The sequence below is a fragment of the Aphelocoma coerulescens genome, chromosome 8 (genome assembly GCF_041296385.1).
Source record: "Aphelocoma coerulescens isolate FSJ_1873_10779 chromosome 8, UR_Acoe_1.0, whole genome shotgun sequence".
In the NCBI taxonomy this organism is placed as follows: domain Eukaryota; kingdom Metazoa; phylum Chordata; class Aves; order Passeriformes; family Corvidae; genus Aphelocoma; species Aphelocoma coerulescens.
In genome coordinates this window covers 22982198-22996307 of record NC_091022.1, presented here as the reverse complement: position 1 = coordinate 22996307, position 14110 = coordinate 22982198, and the positions used below count along the sequence as shown (strand labels likewise).

The 14110-nt window shown below is 56.3% G+C and overlaps 1 protein-coding gene across 5 annotated transcripts in view; it reads left to right on the top strand.

Moving 5' to 3' along the window:
• The window catches only part of ERI3 (ERI1 exoribonuclease family member 3), a 130847-nt gene extending 118470 nt beyond the window's left edge, over positions 1-12377 (top strand). For 2 of the 5 annotated variants that reach the window (XM_069023216.1, XM_069023215.1), the window contains exon 7: positions 10543-12376. In XM_069023216.1, coding sequence (XP_068879317.1) covers positions 10543-10625 — 83 coding nt within the window. In that variant the 3' untranslated portion in view covers positions 10626-12376. Of the gene's footprint in view, positions 1-10542 lie in introns of all 5 variants that reach the window. The other 3 variants (XM_069023211.1, XM_069023212.1, XR_011152490.1) reach the window with 2 other exon arrangements.
• The last annotated feature ends 1733 nt before the right edge of the window (positions 12378-14110 follow it).

Here is a 14110-nt window from a genome sequence, read left to right as displayed (position 1 = left end):
CCATCTGTGCCAGGTAAGGACCATCACACAGGTGGCTGACATCCCCTTTGCAGGTGGCTCTCTCCAGCCCGGCAGTCTGGGCGAGCCTTGCACAAAGCTGCTGCTCCAGCAGCTGCTGAGATGGCTGGAAAAGCCACACAGTGCTTTTTATGTTCCAGGGGCAAGCCTGAAATCCTGCCTCTGGGATGGTGCAGGGCTCTCCAGCTCAACAAGGGGAACAGAGCCGGGGCAGACAGATGCACTCTGTCCACACCACATGAGGACACCTCTGGCCCAGCAAAGCCCTTGGTGGGGACACAGTCTCATGCGGCCCCACAGAGTCCCCCATACTTCGGCTCACCTGGCTGTGTCCCTGACAGGAGACCAGACAGCACCAGAGCAGTCATGGCACGGGGAGGTAGCAGCTCTGTGTGCCCAAGCACCCTGGCCCTGTGTGCAGCTGCCCACAGCCTGTCATGTTGAACAGGGGCCCATCTCCCTTGCCAGGTTATATTTTGAGCTGCCAGCGCTGATTTTTCCAGTCTTTTGGGATGTTATTAAATTACTTTCCGAGGACTTTTAATAAGCACTTTTGATACCTTTGAAGCATGCAGCTTTGTGGGAAGATTACAGTCCCGCATCCATCTCGCTGGGAGAGAAACAATGGCAGCAGGGCTGGCGTGTGATCTTTCCTTCAGAAGGCGAGAGAGGGTTTGGGTTAGACAAAGAGGTGAGATGCTGATTTAGAGCTAATGTTTAAAAATAGGTAGGTCTCCCTCCAAGATAGAGAGACCTGCCCTCCTCTGTGTAATCGCCTGCCTCTGCCTCGCCGGACTTGCAGAAACACAGCTCGCTTTATTTGAAGGCTTCGAGTGCAGCGTCGCAGTTTGATTCTTAGTCCTTTTAAAGCAATAACTAGGCCATCTGACCAAGCTTTAAAGAGCAGGAGAACTTTCCATTAGGACTTGCAACACACTCTTGGCAGCACTGGAATTGCATTCTTACCTTTTATTTCCTTTTCTCTGACATCTCATGTCACTCAGGCAGAGAAACTCAGCTTTATAAACTCACTCATCTCTACCTTGAAATTTCTCCCTAATTAGGGTCCCAATCCCAGTGGTGGGACTGGGTGTCAGGAGCTGGATGTGGAGCAGAGCCAACAGCAGTGGTAGAGGTCAAACCAAATTGGCTCCCTGCAGCCTGGGGACCATCTGGCCCCAGCGGCGTCTGTCAGGGGCAGGGAGTCAGCATCTGCCGTGTCTCTGCCCACAACCACACAGGAGAGTCAGAGTCACCATCCCTGCCATGCCAAGCATCTGCATGTCTGGCCCCCGTGCTGCCTCTGGCAGGGACCATTGGATGAGTTACAACACCACAAGCACCCGGCTCCGGCCAGGCATGCCTTCACTGCAGGGAGAAAAGGTGTCAAGGGAGTCGAATTCCTTTTATCTGTGGATAACTACTGCTGCCTTTAACAGCCTGGAATAAACTAGCCATAAATATCATGATCATAAGTGCTTAGATATGGCAACTTTACACTGAACAGAGGTTTTAACCTTCCCTGCGGAGGATATCCAGCTCTACATCACTGACTGTTTCCATTCAGCTTCACGGCCAAAGACAAGCTCTTGATGAGCTGCTCAGAGCAGCTGCCCCAGCTACTGGCCGCCTCTCAGCCTAGTCTAACCCCACTCCTTACCCCAGTTTTGGGGCAGGACCGCTCTCCTGCTCTCAGGGCCTGACAAGAGTCCTGCTGCCCTCTCCCCCCGCCATCATCCTTTCCTCCTCTAAGGAAGCACCAGCATTGGAGCCTGCAGTTTACTGGGCTCCTGTGGGGATCCACCTTCCATTCTCATTCCCACCCACAAGGAGGGTCTTGAGCCACCAATTTCTGCAGCAAATTGACACTACCACCTTGTCCCTGAGCCAGGCCAGGGGTCCCATATCAGCAAAAGGGCAGTTTGCATCCTCCCTGCACCTTGCTGGTGCCCCACAGTGACTTTATTTTGCATGGCGACTTTGAGGGGAGCTGTAAAACACTCAGATGAGTTAAATAATACACGACAGTGTACGGTATAAATTACAGGAAGCCAGCGGTGGAGCGACATTGTATGCTGAATAAATTAAAGGCTGCGTGACTTACAGGCGAGATTGATCTGCCGAGCATTTTGTTTAGTGACGTGCTTGTCATAAGGGAGAGCTAATTACAGGCGTGGAGGCGCATGGCTCTGGCGCTGGGGAACACGGAGCAAACTGGGCTCACCAATGTCAGCAGGGTCCCTGCACTTCCAGGATTTGCTCTTTCTGAGGCCAGCTGCATGCCAGGCCCTGTTAGTTGAATGCCTGCTGTTTTCCCAGGGCCATACAGTGCTGTCACAGCCCAGGAAAAGGACAGGGAGCTGCCAGGGTCTGGAAGTGGATGTGCTGGTGTGGGGGACACAGGCGGCTGGTGGCTCTGGGGTCTGCCCTGAGCAAGGGCTGGCGTTGGGGCTGCCTCAGCGGCTTAAGGGAAATGGAGGTATCTAAGCCTGAGCCCATTCTTAATGGAGCAGAGCCATGCAGAAGCACATCCTTTGCTCCTGTGGCATTTTTGAGCCCAGCACTGCTCACAAGGTGACACAGGGATTTCAGTGCTGTAGAGTACCCAGGGCTGGTTGAGCAGCAAAGCTGAGAGCTGTGAGGGCTGATTTGAGGGCTGAAGAGTATAAACAGGCAAGTACAACTCAGAAATTAGGTAGGGATCCTGTAACAGCCGGATGCTGCCATGAGCCACCAAGGGAGGGGACAGTCTTCTTCAGGACACAGTTTGGACTGGATAATGTTGGGTAAGATGTGCTCTACCCACAGGGATATGGGAGACTGGTGAGAGGCTTGCATTCAGCTGGGTGGCTTTAACCACCAAACTTGGGGCTGAGTTTGTCCAGGCTTGTCCTGCTGGGCTCCAGAGCAGGGATGGCTCTTGTGTCAGGAGGTCTGTCCCCACTGCCTGCACAAGCTGAGCGATGCCATGCAGGCTGCGTGCAGCCCTTGAGGTCACGGCAGAGGCTGCGCCGTGGGGCTGGTGGAACAGGGACCTCCCTGGACTGCCCTGGACAAGGGCGCTGGTGGCTGGAGACCGAGCTCCGGAGTGGACTGACCATCGGGATGTGCTCCCCTCCGGCTCAGCCGGCTTGGCGGTTGTCTGTCACTCGATGGGATTATGAGTAGTGAGTGTAATGCATCGGCGTATGAATAGGGTTGTCTGGCTGATGGTGATGTATCGTTTTTCATTACTGCCTCTCAAGCCCTCCCTGCTCCACGTGTGGAAATTCTATTTATTCCCTAATTTGTAAAAATTCCCTCCTTATCTGATACCAATCAGGGAGGGGTAATTGGCTCTCCAGGGCTAGCGGCTGGGGTCCTGATGAAGAGATATGTGTGTCTGCTCTGCCTGTCCAGGCACCCTGCCCTGCTGCACCAGCGACACGGGCCACAATTAATAATGATTTGCAAATGGCAGACAAGCAATAACGCAGAAAGATGTCCAGCCAGCCTCCTGCCCGCCCCTTAATTTCCTTCTGTAATATAAATGGCACAGGAACGAAAATCCAACGCTATAAATTCTGAAATTAGTTATTCACCGTAATAAATGGTTCCCTTTTGGTGCACGGTCCTCCCCATCCTTCTCCCATGCCCCCCCCCCCCCACTTCCTCCTTCCCTCCCAGCCCCCTTGCCTGCTACCTACTTCATTTGAGTCCTAATATGCAAATGCTGTAATTTAACAGGATGGTGAAGTTGATTTTCATGTTAACTTAATTACTTTGATTTATGAAGGGCTGGGATGTAGACACGGCTCCATCCTTACCCACCTCCCACCCTCACCCCTCTGCAGTCCTGCTGACCTGCCGCCTCTCTTCCCTTCTCTTCCCTTGGCTCAGTCCTCTTTTCCTCTTCTTCCCAAGTTTAGTGTTTTATTAGCTGCCTTTAAGTGGACATAAGTCCTCACGACAATCGCATGATGCGGAGGACAAATTCCCCGTCCTGCCTTGTTTAATCGTGCCTGGATAATGGATGTATAATTGACTCATTTGAATGCTTTTGCCTACAGGAGTGCAGAGCATTAAATGTTTGATTGCCTTAATTTCCAAACAGATCATTATCCCCTTCTTACCCGCTCTTAATAAACACTTTATGAGGATTTTTTTTGCAAAGGAAAAAAATCTCCACTCCTCGTACTTCTCTGAAGTGATAAACTCTAATTAAGTCTAATATTTAAAAATATGGTAATGGTGACTTGTTTGAATAAGTGGCCTGCATTTCCATAATTTCATTATTACGTAAAACACGCTAATTATTTGAAGTGTGCTTATTACTAAAAGAGAAATCTCCTTCTAATAAAGATGAAATTGGCTTTTTTCCCTGTATTGCTGTGCACACTGCTCCCCTTCTCTCCCGGACGGTGAGCGGCCGCAGCCGGGAGCGGGGTGATGGCAGCGTTCACTTTGTTTGCTCAGGGAAGGCTGCCAGCCAGGGGATGCTGGATGTGCAGGGACAGGCACAGAGGCTGAAGGACAAGCTGAGGTCTCTGTATACTCTGTGTCACCCTTGGCCCCAGCAACATTGGTGCCCTTTGGGCTCATGGGCTCCAGGAGTTGTTGGGAATGTTGTGAGACAGCTCAGCCCCTGCTGCCCATTCCCTCCAGCAGGGACGCCCCAGCTGTTCTGGTTTCCCCACGTGTGCCAGGCTATCCAGCAGCCCGTGGGGCTGGAAGGTGTCTCAACAGCCAGGTGTCTTGCAGTGCAGAGACCCCAGCCACCCAGCTCTGCCCTGGGAGGGGGCCAGCTCAGTGGTTGCATGATGGGAAGAGTGGTTCCCAGTGCAGAGGATGGGAGGAAGCATCCTGTCTCCCATGGGCTGACAGTGGCCAGCCTGGGTGGGAGGAAGAAAGTGCCCAAGGCAGCAGGTCCATCAGTACTGGTCGCCTTTTGCTGCACTTCCTACTGACCTATGAACTGCCAGAGGTGGGCCCTCCCTGCTCCAGTGTCCCTGCTGGGGTAAACTGGATTTGGAGGTCCCACTGACCCCAGTGTGCCGGGTGTGGGACAGGTATCCTGTCCCCCTGGGACAGAGACAGCAACAAGTTGAGGGAGGATGAGTATGAATTGTGTCCAACCCCTCTTCAGAGCCAGTGCGGGCGCTCTGTGGCGGGGCAGGCAGGGAGGCACTGGGATGAAGTCAATATAAAACTAATTTTCTTTTCTTCATGAAGAAATGAGGTGTGTGGCAGTAACGTAATTGCAGATAATGAGGTAAGTTATTCTTAATATTCTGCACGTCGCTGTCAGCTCCACCTAATATACCTGCCGGCTGTGCGGGGCAGGCAGAGCCCCTTGCCCCATGCGCAGGATTATGAGGCCATTAATTTGGGAGCAGCTCGGCAGGACCATCCCTGGTGTCCCCATGGATCCCTGGGAGCTGGGAGCTCTTGGCTCTGACAAGTCCTTGTCACCACTATGGCAGGCATCCTGGTGTCGCCACCTTGCCCAGCATGTCATGGTGGGGATGGATTCAGATCAGACACAAACTCCCTCCTGGTTCAGTGTGGACAGGGTGAGCAACACAAAAGCCTGGCTCTGTGTGCTGGGAAAATGCTGTCACTCCCTGCCCCTGTCACATTCCTGCTCACAGGGAGCAGCTCAGCCCGCTGTGGGGACACAGCACCCGGTGCTCCCATTCGTGATTGCTGGGGACGCCAGCAGCAGTGCCAGACTGTGTGAGATCCGTACGGCTCCCGCCGCTCGCAAGGCCACCTGCTGTCACCCGGGGCCATGGTGGGGAGGCTCTGGGTGGCGGTGGCCGGGCGGCCCTGTTTCCGCTTTGCACGGAGCTGTTATACAAAGGCAGCGGTGATATTATTCATTAACAGTAATCTGCCATTAGAACATTGACAAATGGCCCCTCGGCGCCTGAGCATCAGTTCTGGTACAGCCCATAAAGCATGGGGACAGTTTAAATATGGACCTGCTCAGCTCGGGCCGGGGGTGATCCGTCTTCCCGGCCATAGCACAGGTGCGGTGGGGTTGCCTCCAAATGAGCACGTTTGGGGGGGCCCTGCAGTCCCCGACCACCCACAGCCCACTGGGGCGGCTGCTAGGATGGAAAAGCTCCCTCCTTGCTCCAGGAGCGTCTCGGCCCAGTGCACGGCAGTTGCGGCAGCGCTCGGCCCCCTGAGCCCGCCTGGTGGAGGTGTCTGGGTGGTTCGGTCCTGTGGGGAGGTGGGAGAGAGAGGCGGGACAAACGCTGGCAGGACAGCACACATAGGGATGTGGCCCCTAACCTTCTCGCCAGTGCCTGGGCTGGGTGTGGAGCTGATGCTCTCCTGAAGTGAGCATTGCTGCTCCTGGCAGCTCAGTCCCGCAGCACAGACTCCTGGTGATGGAATCCTTGACCTCATCCTGGGTTCACAGGGGTGCCGCTGTGCAGTGGCTGGCGGGAGGGCACACACCAGGCAGTCAGCCCAGTGCCATGGGCTGGGGGCTCTCTGCCTCCGTCCCAGCAGAGGAGTGCAATGGGAATGTCTGTGCCCCTCCAAGGACAAGGCAGCCAATGATGCTGAACGGCCACAAACTCCAACCTAAACTACGAGAGCATCCTGCTGCCCCATGCGTGTACATGTGTCGCTGTCCTTGGCTGTCACTGCAGCGAGAGCTTGGCAGGATGTGGAGAGGGCTGAAACAAGGGTGTCGAGGCAGTGTGGTGTCACAGTGGGTAATGCTGAAACACACGGGGCAGGAGGGTTAAAACCTGGTGGGCTAAGCCAGCCAGGGCGAGGGGAGGAGAGGCCGGGGTGTCACATTACCCCACACTGCACTGGCAGCTGGACCAAAGGAGGGTCCCAGAGGCAGCCAGACCCGGAACCCAGCACCTCAGGGTGAGCTCAACCCCAGCCATCCTGGGCCACTGCACAGGGACATGGGGCGATGTTCGGAAGTGGCACAGCAAGGTGAGGGGCAGGGAGGCAGGGCAGAGCCACCACTCTGTTTGCAGGAGGCAGGATAACCCCAGGCTGACCCCTTTCACACACACCGCACAACACCCCTAAATCAATTGCATCTTATTATTACAATATCAATATACAATATTCCTACAATAACACCATTGATTTTCTACTCAGAGGCTGCACCTAAGTCTGTTTTAAAGAGGAGGGAGTTAATAGTGCCCTCATTAAAAATCTATAGATTACCCCCCACCCCAAAAAAAAAGAAAAAGCAGTTTATATTCATTAGGGCTATTGAATATAAAGTAATATGTTTGTGTAGGACATTGGAGTAATGTGATAATCCGTCCGCATATCAGGGAGAAATCCACTTAGCAACCCTGTCAGCTTGACAAGAAAAATGTGCCCATAAAGTCGGGAATACATTGAGGGAGTGAGCAGGAGGAGAGCGGGGGCGCGCGTGCGTGTGCGCGCCTGTGCAGAGCCGTGCAGAGCTGTGTGGTCAGCATGGGACCACCTTCACCCCATCACCCTGCTCAGCCTTGGGACACACATGGGCACCCCTGAGCCCCTGGAGGTGGCTGGGACTGGGACACACCAGGTGTGCCCGGATGGGGATCAAGTTGGGGGGACTCTGCAACATGCCAGCCTCCCTGGCCCCAGGCAGGGTCACCAGATGGGACAGGCTGGTGGGTGCCAGCCTGGGTGCTGGGGCAGCACTGCCACAGCCATGTCCCCCCAAGGGAGAGCTGGGCTGGGTGAGGGCAGGGGTGCCTGTGCCCTCCTGCCAGCCTCGGACTCCGCTTGTCCCCCGCCCCATGGTCACCTTTGCGATGGATTAAGCACTGAAAAGCAGCAGAGCAATCCCGGTCGCGCTCTCTTAGGTTGTCAATTGCCATTTTTGTAATAGAAATTCCTTTCAGAAGGTAACGACGGCCAGATTTAGAGGATTTCATATTGCTAATAATTCCCCAAACAGCCATCTGACTGTGTTGTTTTAAAAGCCGCTTAGTTTTTTGCTTTGGAGTTTATGAAAATCTCCCACTCTAATATCCCGAGAGCCAGCCTATAATTGTGTTATTAAATCAATCGGAGCGGATTACATTGTAAAATCAATAGATGGCTGTAATTGCATATTAGAAAGTTGTTCTGCTGTTGTTGATTTTTTTTTACATGGATAATTATAATAAGCGTGTTTACCTTAGCGCTCATTTGGAATGAGTCTCACTAAATGACGTATGACGAGCTTGGCACACTCGCTGTCAGGGGCCATGGCATCATTTGGGACAGCAAGGAGAGCACTGGCACCATGGGCATGTGGGTGGCACTGACCAAACAGGGTCCCACTGATTTTGCAGGGTGGCAGCTCAGAGTTCAGGGTGTCTCCCAGCACTGGCACCTGGCAACAGAGTACCCGGGGGTTTTGGAGAGGCAGATGATGGGGTGCAGGAAACAGACAGCAGTCCCACAGGGTGTCCCCAAGGTGGGAGTCTCAGGAGGTGCCAGGGGGTCTTGCTGCCAGTCTGGTGGCTCCCCAGGTCTCTGTGCAGTTCCCCCTCAGCAATATGGAGCAATAGTCAAGCCCCAGTGCCCACTCTGGCTCGGGGCAATGCTGCAGGCTGTGAGGTTGACAGTGGGACACCTGGGGCTGTGCTTTCACATCCAGACTGCTCACTTGCCACCCACCTGCCACAGCTCCAGGATTTGCTTGGTTGTTACTTTTTGGGGTTACCAGGCCAGGGCTGGCTGGGTGGGGATACTCTGGCCACAGACAGCTGCACTCCTCTTAGCTTGGTTTCCCCAGCTTTAAAGCCACCATTACCTTGTAAGATCCCATTGGCAGCTGGCTCCAAGGGTTGAGGACTTTCCGAGGAGCTCATTTGTCAGGAGGACAAGATGGAGCAGGGGATCACTTGAGTGGGAACAAGTGACAGCAGCAGGAGCTGGCATTGTGGCTTGGCTGGGCAGGACACCTGTCACCTCCAGGTGCCTTATGCAGCCATCAGTGTCTCTTTGGGCAGCAGAGAGGACAAAGGCACAGAGAGATGGGCTCATCTCTGCCCCGTGCCAGCCAGTGAGCTGGGGACACCTCTCCTTTGTTGGGCTGTCCTCATGCCCAGCTGCTGTCCCCTGTCTGGCACACCAGTGAGGGAAAGGGGTGCCACGAGAGGGGCTCGGGGGACACTCCAGAGGCACATGGCTCTGATGGGGACAGTACCTCTTTCACTGCTGGCCATCAGCCAGGAGGGTCCCTGGCAGCTCATGGCAGCCCCTCGGGGACCTGCACATGGGGAAAGTCCTGAACCTCCAACAGATGCTGGGGGACAGGTGATGGCTTTGCCAGCAGGTCACTGGGCACAGCGGGGCTGGGCAGTGCTGCTGGCCTGGCAGGGAGCATCCAGGAGGCCGGGCAGCCCCATCCCTGCAGGCAGATGCCTGGCAGCAGGACAGCGCTGCCCGGCTGCGGGGGGCCCTCAATCCGGCACGCGGCACTGTCAGCAGGCAGCCTGCTGTCTCCTAGACAGTGAAATATGGCCACAATTAGCCCGGATACAGTTCAATTATGATAAACAGCGTTTGCACCCTTTAAGCTGTGATTAAAAGGCCTCCTCCCGTTGATAGAGAGACCTAATTTCACATTATTATCGCTGTAGCTTGATTATAAAGCACTCCCTGGATTTACAGTTGGGAGATGGATGTGGAGGCTTCTTTATCATTTACACATCAGTAATGATGCAGCCTTCCCTCCACCACAACATCCATCCAGCAGCAGCGGGGAGAGGGGGGCCTTGCCTGCACCCCCCTCCCGGGGCACCCTCTCCCCGTGTCAGCCGGGCCCTGCTGCCACACGCAAGTGGGCAAAGTCACCCTTACGGTAACAGCTTGATAAATGGGCGGGCGGTAATGAAATGGAGACATCAAGGCGTGGGGCGAGGAAGAAAGAGTGGTAATCGGAACGAGTGGAGCTGTCCCGAAACGGAGGGGAGCGGGAAGAAGGATCGCCTCTGCGCTGTGTGCTGTCAAGGGAGAAATTACACATTTACTCTTGCTTTTTCTTAAGGAGACGGCCCTCATAGATCAAAACATGGATTTACAAGCCAATTTTCAACATGAAATATAGACACTAGGAATCAATTTAAGCCCAGCTTCTATTTTAGCAAACAGTGCCTGAGTTTAGTCCCAGGTAAATAACACCAGAGCCTTCCCCCTTCCCATCTTGCCGCTCTGCCATGGCCTGGCACCAGGAGTGGCTGTGGCTTGCCATCCCAGCCACCTGCCACTTGTCACCCTCTGGTCAGTGCGCATAGGGAGGCACCACGGGCTGGCTCTGGTGGGGACATGGATGACCCCAACCTCCAGGTCCTGGGCATGGATCCATCTCAGCGCAGTACTGGGTCGTACCGGGATGCAGGTGGCCAGTGCTGGGACTGGGAACTCTGCAATCACCTCACACCACTGCAAGGTCCTTGGGACAGAGTACCTGGACTGGTGAGGACACAGGCCCAGCATGGGATTCGGTGCTTGCTCCAACAACTCCTGTTTGGATCATGCCTCTAACCTGGTATCTCTGTGCTTTCTCCTTAGACGACTGCAAGAACATCGCCAACATCATGAAGACACTGGCCCATAGAGGCTTCATCTTCAAGCAGACCTCCAAACCCTTTTGATCCCCGAGGCAAGCCAGGCAAGGGCTGCATGCGCCCGGCGCCGGCGAGGCGGGGAGGACGGGCTCCAGCATTAAAAAAAAACCGGCAACCGAGGCCAGAGGAACCGACACAAAAAAATCTCAATTTCAGCTGTTAACTCCAGTAGAGGTTGTATATATGGGAAGGCAAATCTGTGTAGACCTGATGTGACTCCCTCTCTGGGCTGCTCCGGACATTATGCCATGCTAGCGGACAGCCGCATAGGGCGCTTGCACCACATTTTAGACTTGTAGTTTGTTCTTTTTCTTTGGCTCCTGATTTCCGTCCCTCCCTCCATATCCCGCCCCGTCCTCCCTCTCCCGCCCTGTAGCCAGAGCATCCCCCATCTCCACCCTGGCATGGGCCGTACCCACCTTCCCTTCTTCTTTCTCTTCTCTGGTTTTATGTTTTCAGGCCTCGACGGCTGCTGCAGCGATGCCGGTGTGTGCCTGCACTCGGGCAGCGCTCACGGAGGCTCAGCGTGTCGAGACGGCCCCTCGCCCTCCCTGCCAGCTCCCCCCACCTCTCCCCTGAGCGCCTTTTCCCCTTTTTGAGTCAACACTAACCCCTCTCTGACTCCTGTATGTGACAAACGCGATCCGTCTCTTTATGTTCAAGGTGAAGTGCCTGTATTCTCCGCTGCAGAGCCCCTGGCAGCCCCACCGTGGGCTGCAGGGCCCCGGAGGGCTCCCTTCAGTGGGGCAGGGGCCCAGCGGACGGGCGGGCGGCAGGAGGGACGTGACAGTGTCCGCATGGAGCCCCGTCCCGTCCCCGTTCCGTCTGCTCGTGCCTCTTGCGGGGCTGGGTGGGATGCCCAGCCCTGCGCCGTCCCCGCCGATCAATTCCAGCTCCATGGGGGACAGGCCCGCCACAGCACCGTGTCCGTGTCCGGTGGTGGACGTGCCAGCGCGCGCTGGCCCCCGGCCCGCAGGTACCTGAGCAGGGGAGCTGCAGATTGCCCCAGGCCCCTGAGCGCGCTCCCCACCAACCTCCCTCGGTTCCTGAGCTGAGGCTCAGCCCCCCACGTGCTGTGCCCCTCACAGGTCCCTGCGGACGCTCAGCAGCAGCTGGCTTGTTGCCTGAGAGAGTTGCCGAGCACATCCCCTCCGGCTGGGTGGGCTCCCGGCTGGCCAGGGCGGTTGGGGGGAGCCGTGGGGTGGGCTGAGGGCGCACGTCCTCTCAGTGTCACCCAGCCCCAGGGCCCTGCTGAATGGAGCCCTCGTCCGGGCACTGACCTGCAGGGAGGCTGCAGCCCCAGGCCCGTGCGTGCATGGCCTGGAGCGAAGCCGGTGACGGCAGCCAGAAGGGCAATACAGGCACTGAACTTGGCGGTACATGACTGCATGGTGTGTGGTGTTCCAGTTAAACCAACCGATAATGCAACCCCAGCATTTTCATTGTCTAGTTATTCCAATCCTTGCTGTAAATGTGCCACATGAATAAAGTTTGGGGGTAAAGGAGCCCGGGCTGTGCCCATGCATATGCAAGTTTGTATGGGGGGCAGAGGCAGGGGTGTGCTGCCTGGATATGTGGGAGTAGGGTGCTCCCTGGGGTATGTCCATGCTCCCCACAAAAGGGAGGGTTTTGGCTGTGAAAGGGCAGTCGAGGTTCTCTGCTGCTGGGAGCACTACCCCGATCTCCAGCGTGGGCACTGTGGGTGGGCAGCAGCCCCACCAGCACTTCATGTTTGCTTGTGCCCCAAGGCAGTTCTGCCCTGAGGATCCACCAGCCTGTCACAGCTGGGCCTTAGCCATGAGTGCACCCCATGCAGTTTTCTGCCCACTGCAGGGTGACAGCCACCACCACATCCCACTGGCACCTGGCACCCCGCCCTGCAGCCTGGCACACCGTACCCACACAGCTGCCACTGGAGCATCTTGGCTACAGAATGGAGCCAGCGGGGCTCTGCTCTGGGCCCTGGGGCACCTGCTCTGCTCTGGCCAGCTCAGCCAGCATGAGCGCAACACTGGCAGGAGCCATGGCCAGCTGTGCAGGAACCACCACTGAATCCAGGTGCCCAAGGAACCTGGCCTGTGCCAGAGTGCTACTGCGTGACAGGGACACAGGGATCCAGCTAGCACCGAGTGGGCAGCTCCCAGAGGGCAGGGGCAGTCCAGCTCACTTGCTCCATGCAAAGGTCACAGGGGTTTTACCAGTTCCCTCTGTGCAGCCCCTGATCAGCTTTATTGACCCTTTTTCGATGGAGTAGTCTAATTAGTTTTTTATGAAAACTAAGAACTTGGCCTTTGCCCTCTACTCCTGCAGGCAAGAATGTGACTCAGAGGACATTGTCACAGTGGATCGATGGCCAGTTACACTTGAAAGGCACGTGCAGGGGACACAGGGTGGGCAGCAGCCCAGAGCAGGGCAAGCACCCGGGCCCACCAGTGCCCACAGTGGGCAGCACATAAACCCACGCTCCCATTGCGATGCCTCAGCCCCGCCTCCAAGGCCCTGCAAAACAGGAGACGCAGGGACCACCGGCCCCTCCCACCACAGACTGGAGCCTTGGGCGGGGCAGCAGGAGGAGGAACTCTAGTGACAGTGAGTGCTGGGGATAACACGGGTGTTTGCAGCAGGGGCAGCCCCTCACCCAGGCAAGGCAGCACTTGCAGGAGTCGGGTATGCAAGAGTTACTGGAAGAGAGCAGCTACACAAGCGCTGGGCAAATGGGATGCTGGAAGGAGCTCTCCAGCCTGGTGTGGGCGGCACAGGAGCAGCCTGGAGCAGGACATGGTATCCCCAAAGGCAGCAGGGGCTGCAGCAACTCCAGCTGTCACCGGGTGACTGAGGCAGATGGGCTTAGGGACAGCCACCGGCAGCCAGCAGCTCCCAATAGGGTCAGTGGCACCCAGCCTGCCTGGGACGGAGGAGAGACAGCCCCACGCACCAGGGCTAGTGGCCGCAGGGCAGCCGGGGGTGGCCTTGGGCAGAGCCCCGTGCATCCCTGGGGCAGCTCTCCAGCACCTGCTACGCCTGCCTGGTCGCACCGCTCTGGGTGTCAGATGGAGTTGGGACTGTGGCAGTGGGCAGGGCGTAGGTCCCACTTTTCCCTGGAGCACTGCAGTGTGCCCCAGCAAGGCCCCTGTCCTGCCCCATGGCTGCAAGCAGCCAGCTGTCCCTAGGGGCTCCAGGACAGCCCCGACACCTCCTCCTCCTCACCCTGCACAGGGTGCTCACAGCTTCTTCACCTTCTTGATGGAGAAGGGAGCTGGAGGCCAACTCCCTTCACTTTCTCTGCTCCAAGAGGGAGACAGGAAAGAAAAGAAAAACCAGGAACAGCAGATGGGAGAACTTGGGTTGTGGCAAACATATCCACTGGTCCCAGAGCCAGCCCCGGGGCTTCAGCAGCACTCCAGGCAGTGCCAAATGGACTACACTGCCCAGGTCTTTGCATGACAGGAGGGACAGAGCTAAGCCAGCAGTGACAAGAGCGTGGGATAGTACCCTCACAGGGAATGTCACCT